At 39.9% G+C, this 10,862-nt stretch overlaps 1 protein-coding gene across 4 annotated transcripts in view; it reads left to right on the plus strand.

The window, feature by feature from the left end:
• PPP4R2 (protein phosphatase 4 regulatory subunit 2) overlaps positions 1 to 1,955 on the plus strand; it is a 151,937-nt gene extending 149,982 nt beyond the window's left edge. For all 4 annotated transcript variants that reach the window (XM_073787569.1, XM_033865287.2, XM_033865289.2 and 1 more), the window contains one exon: positions 200 to 1,955. In XM_073787569.1, coding sequence (XP_073643670.1) covers positions 200 to 504 — 305 coding nt within the window. In that variant the 3' untranslated portion in view covers positions 505 to 1,955. The remainder of the gene's footprint in view (positions 1 to 199) is intronic.
• The last annotated feature ends 8,907 nt before the right edge of the window (positions 1,956 to 10,862 follow it).

Genomic DNA, 10,862 nt, shown 5'->3' on the forward strand with positions numbered 1-10,862 from the left:
TTTTGCGTGAAAGAATGTCACATAATGGAACTCCTTATAATGCTGATGTTGGGCTTTTCTCCCACCTTTATGTGTTCTGTAGTTGCTGCTGAGTTTCAGGGATATGATTTGAACTGTAGAGTATCAGAATTCATGAAACTTAACTGTGGAGGTATTTTGAAAATGAAATTTAACTACAACAACATTTGCTTATTTTTAGAGTCTTTTATGACATCAAGAGAAATGATCCCAGAAAGGAAAAATCAAGAAAAAGAATCTGATGATGCCTTAACTGTGAATGAAGAGACTTCTGAGGAAAATAATCAAATGGAGGAATCTGATCTGACTCAAGTTGAGAGAGGTTTACATTCTGAAGGTAGTGAAAATACCGGCCCTGTAAGTAGTTCCAGTTGCCATGAAACGGAAGAATTAATAGGATCCAATTCCAGTAAAACTGGAGAGATTCTCTCAGAATCTTCCATGGAAGCCACAGAAGTCACAGATGAACCAATGGAACAAGACTAACTATTTAGAAATATTTAGATGCAGTATTTTCCATACAGTTCTGGTTTCACACTGTATAAAACTTTTATGTAATAAAGTGGACCTTTAGTTTTACAAGAGAAGCAGGTTGTAAAATAAAGTACTGTATGGGATCAATCCTGAAAGAGTCGCACATGTAAGAACTGTGAGTACCAGCTCCTCGGGGTCCTGCTTACCGCTGACTTCTTTTGCTCTGGTCAGATCAGTGGTTTGTGTATAGATTGTTTTTTTTTTTAATTTAGAGTTAAAAATTTTAAACTGGAAGATAATAATTATAATTTTGAAAACTTTTGGAGATTATCACATTTAGTTTATACATATGCAAGAAAGCTTTTTGTCTTGTCTCTTTCTGACAGCTCTAGCAGTTTTCATATTTTGGTCATAGTTTCAACATTTTAACATGAATTATAGGGTTTCATGTTGGTTTCCAGATTTTATTGTTTGACTATGTACTATGGAACTTTAAGTCATATATACATATATATATATATATATATATTATTCTAAGGGGGGAAATGTTATATTTTTCTTTTTCTATAAGAGATGAATACAGTGGATACTTTTTCTATTGGTAATGATTGAGTTCACCTCTTTCAGAAGACAGTTTCTTTCTCTTCTGAGTAATTCAAATAAAATCTGGCCCTTGTGGAACCCTGGAAATCTTAAGTCTGTTGAAATGCCAGGTTAAACACATTCCAAGAGATCTGTTCAAACTAAAATTCTTTTGTATACTTCTGAGGTGCCTGAGAAAAAGACTTCATTATTTATGAGAAAATGTGCTTTATCTTGGAAATTGTGTTCAAACATTAGCTTACTGTTTTGTAGAATGAATGCTTATAAAGCTGACATGAAACCATCTCAGAAGAACCAGGCAGGTTTCTTTACCTTTTGCTTGCTTTTCTGAACAGTGTGAATACTACACATTTCTTTCTAAATTATTCTAGAGTATACAGATGTCAATGGTATGAAACACCACTGTACTGGAAGAATTAATATATTACTTTAGTAATGTACCAGAGCTAAATGACTGAAGCTTTAGGGGTACATAAAAACCACCGTAATTTGTATGACATTTTGAAGTGAATTAAATATTTTTGAACATGCTTCTTCGACAGCCAGTGTTATATTTTTCAGATCAACACAAAGCACAATGGTTACTCTAAACTCAATATTTTCAAATTCACATAACTTAAAGTCATGCAAGCTGCAATTTCCCTGTCTAAATTACTGGCTGCCAAATTTATACCTGTTTCTCCAGCTGTACCTTTTGATATTTAGAATTTTTAAATTTCTGTAAAGTAGATTTTGTAGAATGTAATGTGTTCACTGCCTTTGTGAAGCGGTATATAATTGTATAATTTCTGTGTGTAAACTGAATGCTTGGGCTTTCAATACAGTATTCATATAAAGCAATAAATATTAATGTTATGAAATATTTGAGTACATTTTTATCAAAATATATAAGAATCCCTTTTTTTAATTTCAGATACCTGAAGTACACAGATGAACTTATAAAACTGATGCAAACATTTTCTGACACTGTATCATATGCTCTGGGGTGATTTGGGCGGCAACCACAAGTTTTGCATTTTGCCTACTTCAGTTGCTATGACTAAAAATACCAAAATGAGTTGGCTCCGTTTATGTCTGTAGGATATTATACTACTGACTGACTTGACTGTCAGGTTTACAGCAGCTAGATGATATATTTGTGAATATGTCTCATAGTTGAAATAAAAACTGAGTATTGATTTATTTACTGTTATTCAAGAGGGGAGGAAAAAAATCACACGTTGTAAATTTTAAAAAAAATTTTGCAAAAATGTTAATGAAGCAGATTTTAAATGTGACATTCATTTGTAGTGACCTAGTCTTTATTTTCTTGAGGGATATTTTGCCAATGAGAGCAGATTTTAAACATTTTAAGTTCAGAAATTTTGAAATTTTCTTTAGAATATTTATGAAATTATTGTCAATAAACCTATTCTTTAAGATTCTGTGACCTTTTGATATTTTTTATTTTAATTGTGCCATGGACCACTTGTAAACTGATTTACTTTTGTTAAATATAAATTGAAGATTTAGCGTCATGACTTTGAGGTCTGTGGTTTTATTTGTAAACTTGCAGTTGCTGTTTTGGCAAGGGCAAATGTATTTCTTTATTAAATAAAGTACAATAATGGTGAATGTACCAAAATGCCATCACTCAACTCTATGAGAGATCTGCATTTTAATCTATAGTTTAATAGTTTTAATATTTATTAGATATTCTTATGTTGATCATAGATCAAACTTGTTGCTGTTTATACAGATAGTTGTAGAATGCTCATGGAATATTTTCTTTAGGATAGATGGAATACTTAGGTAGTTAAACTGGGAAACCTTGTTCAGCTGGTTGGAGATACGATGTCCATTGGGAAGTAAATTTCCTCGAGTATATGCATAGGTGCACTTACACAGACTTTGCTTCATGGAAATGTCAGTTCTAATAGTAACTGATTCAGATGTGTATTTTTAGAAGGCTAATTTTAGGCACATTTTCTTAACACACATCAGCAAAGTCGTATTAAAAGATCTAAATGAAGAATTAGGACTTTGGTGATTAAAATATTATTTTCTGTTTTGGCCTTGAGCAGATCGTTTACCTTTTAGACTCTAGACTCTGAACCCAACATGTAAAAAGAATTTAAAATGTTGATGAGGAGAGCGAGAATATACATGGAATACACTTTCAGCACTTTTCTCTTTTAAGAAAGTGAAAACATTATCCCAGTACATTTTTTAAAATATATCTTCAGTTCTGAAAATGTTGGCAGACAGAAATGAGTAGTGGAAAATGTCATATTTTATATGTTTGATTATCAGATACATTTAATCCACTTAGGGTTTATTGTAACTACACCTTTCAGAAGTGTGGATGGAGCAATGAAATTGCCTGTCAGAGCTATAAAACCCTCTGGCTTGGAAAGGCATCCCCAGAAACCCTGGGTAAGAAGGCGTGGCCTGTTAAAGCATGGAGGTTCAGAGTGTTTTATTTTGCTGGTGTAGATAGGCATGTACTTATGCATTTTTGCATTTGTAAAGTCAGCAATTTTTCAAATAATGTAATTGTAATATACTAGTTTACTTATAAAGATACTTGGGGCAGAATCTAAAGCTACGATGTTTGAGTATGAGAAATGTAACGTGTGGTAAGGACAAAAATGCAATTTGTAGAACCAAAGGAAATAAAAATTTTGGATAGTGTTTCACAATGTCTTCTGAACAGGAGTTTCTTAAATACATTGGTTTTGATCAGATGAAGCTTAGTTCTCTCGAGATTTGTGCTAATCATAAAATGGATGAATGCAAAAACACCTTGTAATTTCATATGGAATTATTATAATTAGGTTTATTGGACTATTGGCCTAGCAAGAATGCTAGTATGTATTGGTTAGAATACATCTAATATTTCACATTTTAAAAATAATTAGTACACTTTCTTCAGAATTTTATTTCATCAACTTGGAGCCTAGATTACTTTGCCAAATAAATGTATTATTTTCATAATGCAATAAAATATAAACTAGAAGAATATCTTTATGTGTGGAATTACTTTATTTGCCATTAATAGTTTACACTCCCTCCCTCCAGTGCCCCCTTTTCTCTCACCTTAGGTACGTTAAGATGCACAAGCATTTCCTGATCCATAGGGAGAGGAGCCGCATGACTTCATTACAGCTCTGTTGCTTAAGTGATAACAGGGTGTTTCCACAGAGATGGTGCATCTGAGTTGAATGGACGATTGTTCTCTGCTAGGCAGCTCGTACCTGGGATCAGTAAAATCAAGATTTACCATGTAAAAATTTCTCTTGGCATAATTTGGCACTAGTTGTCATGCACAGATCTACGCTATTTGTATTAGAATCATTTTAGAAATGCCAGTTTCAGACAACTACATGGTTAAAAGTGTAGAGTTGCCCTCAATGGAGAGGGTGGATTCCATTTTCAGTTCTGGGTTCTCATTTCTTCCTATGTATTACTGCACAGTAGGTGATAGTAAGTGGTGACATCTGTGGCTCTCGACTCAGAAGATAGGAGTATTAATCAGCATGTTTCTGAATTTAAATATTGAGTTTCAGCTTCTCATCTTTGATTTCTAACTTCTCCCCACTTTATTATTTACTAAATGCTATAGCTAGTATAGAGTTTTGGGTTAACTGATACGAAGACTGATTCTTCTATTGATTAGGAATAAGAAGCATGATCTCTGACCACTTGCCCATCTAGAATGAAGAGTACACTACTGTTGTACTTTAACAGATTTTTTTTTTCCAGTGTAAAATTCAGTTGAGTCTGGGGTCTTTGGATTTATTTGTACGCTTTCAGAGTTTTTCTTCCCAAAGGCAATGCATTTTTTTTAACTAAAAATAATGACAAATACACAAAAATGCCAGTAACTCCCAGTGTCCTAGTCAGAAGACTCCACTGGTTTACTGATTTTTATAATCTTGCGAGCTAGTCCTATGCTTGGCAAGTGGTAACAGTTGAAATTAAGTGGGCTTTGTGGATACTGACTACACAAACACTTGATTCCTGGGACTACTTTCTCCCTGCTTTAAAAGGGTTCCAAGTTCATCCCTGAAGCCTTTCATTTTTGCAAAGTTTGTGGATTTGGGAGCAGTATATGCCATTGGATGTTCCTAAATCCAGGGGCAGAAATGTGCATCCAAATAACAAACTTCTGTGACTGTGTGACCAGCCCCCCTGACCTATAGAAAGTCACCACACTACACCCTTGCCTGATTGGGGACAGGTGTTTCTGGAAGTGGTAAGTTGTGTCATTAAACTCGCAAAGTCCTGCTTTAATGTGCTATTAACGGGACTTGCTATTTGGCCGATAATGCTTTGCTTCAAGAAATCTTGGCGGTTGAATACGTTTGCAAGGCCTTTAATGGTGCCTATGTTTGCTGAGACTTTGAGGGGTAAATACATGGTTAGTGTTTGGCCGTCTTCATTTTGGATCATTGTTTTTCTTTCCATTGCTTGCAGTGCTGCAGAATGGGAGGTTAAGCTTAATTGTCACCACCAGAATTCACATGCATTTAGGAATGCACATAATCTCCCACTTTCCATCTGGGAACCTGAAATTTTTAGGTGGCAACTTGTATGAATTGTGTATTTGGGGGGCTAGAGGAGTAAACTCAGTCCATTCAGTCATGCTTGGAGAACAATAACTAGGCAAGTTTTTAGCAAAAGGCAGCTTGCGACTTGCACAGGACAGACATTAGTGCTGTTGTGGCAGTCTGGGAAGGTGTCTCAGATGAGGTGGGGTGCAGTTTGGCCTTGAGAGGTGAGCAGGACAGCCAAGGAGGTAACACTGTATCAATGGGCAGAGTACAGAGACGTGGGTTAAGTCACAGCTTCAGAGTCCCCACCTGAGGTTCCTTGGGAAAGTTACAGTTTCATCATTCGTAAAGTGGGGGAAATAACTATTTTCCTGGTAGGATTGTTGGGAGCATTCAAGGTAATTATGGGCATAAAGCTAGATCTAGTCCAGGACCTGGTATTTCTTTTAAGGAGGAGAGTCATGGAGTGGGGAGATACGGTTTGTCCCTGGGGAATACAACAATTTTGCTGGAATCAAAGTCGAGGTTTCAATCCTGGTCAGTACCTGGTAATAATGGCAAGCACCAGCTGAGCGCTGACGTTATGCTCTATGTATCCTTAGCAAGTGTAATGCATTATCTCGTTTAACCTTCCCATCAACCCTATGAGATGCTTAATATTATCTCATTTTACAGACGGGGTTCTTGATGTAAAGAAAGGCAACTTGCCCTGGGACCCTTCGAAAGTGGAAGGTGAGAACTCCAAAGCCCAATGATTTTTACCTATTGTGCTTAGGTGCTGTCTAGTCGTAGGAGACCTGTAGACATAGTAGGGCAGCAGAGAGGAAGCCATTCCGGTATCTGAAGGTTCTCAGAGACACTCAGACCTGCCCAAGTTCAGGTACATCAAAAGGCTTCGTCAGTCAGAAACCCAAGCACTTGGTTTCACACTCCATGAACTTCACAATCTAGCTTCACATCTTTTTTTTATCACCCGTGTTTTTCCAGCTAGACATTTTGAGTATATCATCTATTTTTTAAAATTTATTTAAAAAATTAGATAATGCATACCTGGCAAAAATTCAAATAGAGCAGAGCAAAATATACCAGACTGTTGTTGTCTTACTAGTGTTCCTTCAAATCCCTCAGTTTCACCCTCCTCCTGAACCCCAAGGGAGGTGCCCTTTCCAGCCAGGCTTAGTGCCTGACAGTCAAGATCCTGGGGCAGGTTCCCTGGGTTTCAGTCCCAACTCTGCCACTTGCTGGCTGTGTGACCTGTGACTGTAAGATGTGGAGGAGGTCCCAACCTCACGGGGCTGTTATGAGGATTAACCATCAGAAAAGAGTCGGGCATGTAGTAAGCGCTGCTTGCATATGAGTTCAAAAAACCAGCATTTTGAAGAAATTGTATTTTTCCAAAGATAACCTAATTCCATTGCAAACCACCGTGGTGGTCCCTACCTCTCCCCTGGCTTTCCTTTCCGTAGTGAATGTACATTACACACATTGAGATACCCTTGGCCTTTTTTCTTCCCTATATATTTTTGTGATACTTCTTTGACATCAGTACCTGGAAAGCTACCCCAGTCATTTTAACGGCTGCATAGTATTTCAGTGGTAGATGAACCATAATTTATTTAACAACAGGCCTCCTTTAAGGGACCTCATGATATTTTGACTTGTGGCCATTGTTTGCACGGTGTGAGCAGTTTGACACTGAGACATGTAAAACCAGCCCCTCCAACCCCCCTCTACGGAAAACAACAACTAAACAAGCCTTTGGATTTTAAGGAATCCTTAAAGAATTATTGTGTGTGAAATAGATGTCCTTACCCCTGGGGAAGTGGTGGAGGGAAGGATGAATTATCTGTCAGGCAAACCACATACTGTATTTCAAGCCATCTCAATTGTAAGATACACCGCTACTTTATGTAAAGTAAGAAAACAAGCCGCCCATGGAAGCATGAGACAGGCTGGGTGCTCTTCCTGCACAGACCTTTCGCGGGTCACAGCAGCCTCACTGTCTCTGGGCAAATTTTGCAGTTTGTCTGCCCTGCTGTGGCCTGTGATGGTGCTGCAATGAAACAAAACACAGCTTCACTTCTTTGTGGGTATTTTTTTCTTTCTTAGACTCTGCAAAACTCTTGGTTGTTGCTTGGCAAGAAAATATGTAATTTCAGTCGTTTTCCCAGTAACGAATACTTGCTTTTCTAATGTCAAAGATTTACTCCTTGCTGTCCTGTTTCTGTGACTTTCAGGACATGGTCACACACACACACACACACACACACACACACACACACACACATTTTGGTTGGGGGACATGCTAACTTGTGGTCTCAATGTGGGATCACAGCATAAGCCTTTTAAAGACGTTTCCAGGGCTTCCCTGGTGGCGCAGTGGTTGAGAGTCCGCCTGCTGATGCAGGGGACACGGGTTCGTGCCCCGGTCCGGGAGGATCCCACATGCCGCGGAGCGGCTGTGCCCGTGAGCCATGGCCGCTGAGCCTGCGCGTCCGGAGCCTGTGCTCCGCAACGGGAGAGGCCACAACAGTGAGAGGCCCGCGTACAGCAAAAAATAACAATAAAAAATAAAGACGGTTTCCAGTGGCGATTAATTTCGACACACATGGTGCGCATCACTAGATTGGAGGGACGAGAGTATGAAAAGGGACGGCCACTTTGCACATGCCCTCACTGTGGCCACTGCCACGACTCCCGCTGGCCTTCCGTGATTGAGATGCATCCAGATTTCTGAGAAGATACAACCAGGATGCTAGAATCCAGCGTCTCAGAAAGAGGCATCAGTCAATCCAGTCAGTGATTTGCTACTTTGTTCATCCAGACGTATTTATTAAGGAGTTACTTGTGAACCTGGGCCTGGAGACACAGCAATTAATGAAGACAGACAAGGTAAGTAGAAATGTATGTAAGACAGTTATTACCTCTAAGGACCCAGGTGAAACAAGGGAGGAAGATGGGCAGTGGGGGGATGGGAGGAGCAGTAGCTCTATCTTAAATCGGGTGTCAAAAACTGACATTTTGGGCTCCCCGGGCGGCGCAGTGGTTGAGAGCCCACCTGCTGATGCCGGGGACACGGGTTCGTGCCCCGGTCCGGGAAGATCCCACATGCCGTGGAGCGGCTGGGCCCGTGAGCCATGGCCGCTGAGCCTGCGCGTCCGGAGCCTGTGCTCCGCAACGGGAGAGGCCACAACAGTGAGAGGCCCGTGTAACGGAAAAAAAAAAAAAAAAAAGACGTTTTGTGTTGAGTGTGTTGGTTGTGCCCCACAGAGGGGCTCAGCTCCCTGGAGGGCAGCCACTGTCTGTCTCTGAGAATTCAGGGGGGTCTCTCTGATTCTTTGTTCTTTCTTATACTCATGCCCTTCCAATTAATAACCAGATTTGGCTTCTTAATAATGGGACTTAATTGTTTTCCATGTGCACCAAAGAAGATATTCAGATTACTTTTTGAATATGTGAAAATAGACGTATTTATGACCATGCATCACATACTCCACCTACCCCCGCACTCTTCACCCCCACCCACATACTCATAGGAGCCTGAGACATTGTTCAAAGTTTTAAAAAATGAACAAGTGAAGTCCTTATTTATTTATTTATTTATTTAATTTATTTTTGGCTGTGTTGGGTCTTCGTTGCTGCGTGCAGGCTTTTTCTCTAGTTGCGGCGAGCGGGGGCCACTCTTCCTTGCGGTGCACAGGCTTCTCATTGCGGTGGCTTCTCTTGTTGCGGAGCACGGGCTCTAGGCGTGCGGGCTTCAGTAGCTGTGGCACACGGGCTCAGTAGTTGTGGCGCACAGGCTTAGTTGCTCCGCAGCATGTGGGATCTTCCCAAACCGGGGCTCGAACCCGTGTCCCCTGCATTGGCAGGCAGATTCTCAACCGCTGTGCCACCAGGGAAGGAAGTCGTTTTTTAAATTAGATTTTTCGAATACCTAAAATGTCAAGATGACATAAAGCTCTCTCCCACCCTTGTCTCCATCTACCTTTCCCCCAATTCTCTATAGGTAACCATTTTTTATTAATATCTTGCTTTTTCTTTCAGTGTTTCCTGACGTAAATACAAGCGAATTAAATATATATAGTCTTATGTCTCTGTCCTTCCCAAAGGTATCTTGCTGAGTACAGTTGTGCTCCTTGCTTTTTTCAGTTAATAGGTCCTGGTGCTCACCCCACACCCAACCTAGAGACCGTCCTCATTCTCTCTACTGTATCCCATAGGGCGATAGACACTTGTTTCCAATCTTCGCTGCTACGATAGTGCCTCCATGAATAACCTTGCCAATATATCATCTGATTCATGCACAGCACTGTCTGTTGGGTGGATTCCCAGAAGTGGGATCTTGAGTCGAAAAGTAACTTTGCAATCATTTGGGTGGTTCCCAGAAATTGCCCTCCACAGGGTGATGCCATTCCGTCCTCTTACCAGCTGTGAGGGTGGGTGCCTGCTTCCATGGCCTCATCACCAACCCTGTGGGGCTCTCATGTGTTTAAGGGCTGTTGCTATTTCCCTCCCACACCCACTTGCCCATTTTCCTACTGGGTTGTTGGTTTTTCTCTTTAGAATTTCCAGGAGCTCTTTATATATTATGGGAATTAACCCTTACTCTATGACATGGGTTACAATCATCTTTTTCCCCCAAGTTGGTCTTTTTCCTATGGTTTTTGCTTAGAAAAAAAAAAATCATAAGCCAAACATTACTTTTATGTAGCTGAATTTGAGTTTTTTCTTTTAATCTTTTCTGGATTTAATCTTTTTTAGAATTTATTTTTATTTATTTATTTTTTTGTGGTACGCGGGCCTCTCACTGCCGTGGCCTCTCCCATTGCGGAGCACAGGCCCCGGACGCGCAGGCTCAGTGGCCATGGCTCATGTGCCCAGCTGCTCCGTGACATGTGGGATCCTCCCGGACCGGGGCACGAACCCGTGTTCCCTGCATCGGCAGGCGGACTCTCAACCACTGCACCACCAGGGAAGCCCTTTAGAATTTATTTCTAGAAAGCCTTCCCCTGTTTAAAGTTCCATAGTTTCATTTCTCACATGGAATATTTGGTCCATCAGGAGTTTATCCTGATGTGTAGTGTGTCTTTATGGCCCAACATCATTTATTTAAAAGCTCATCTTTATCACAATGATTTGATAGGCCACCTTTAACACATCGTAAATTCCTGGGTGCATTTGGGTATACTTCTGTATTTTTTAATATATATATATATATAATTTTAATTATTT

This window comes from Tursiops truncatus, chromosome 10 (genome assembly GCF_011762595.2).
Source record: "Tursiops truncatus isolate mTurTru1 chromosome 10, mTurTru1.mat.Y, whole genome shotgun sequence".
NCBI classification, from domain to species: Eukaryota; Metazoa; Chordata; class Mammalia; order Artiodactyla; family Delphinidae; genus Tursiops; species Tursiops truncatus.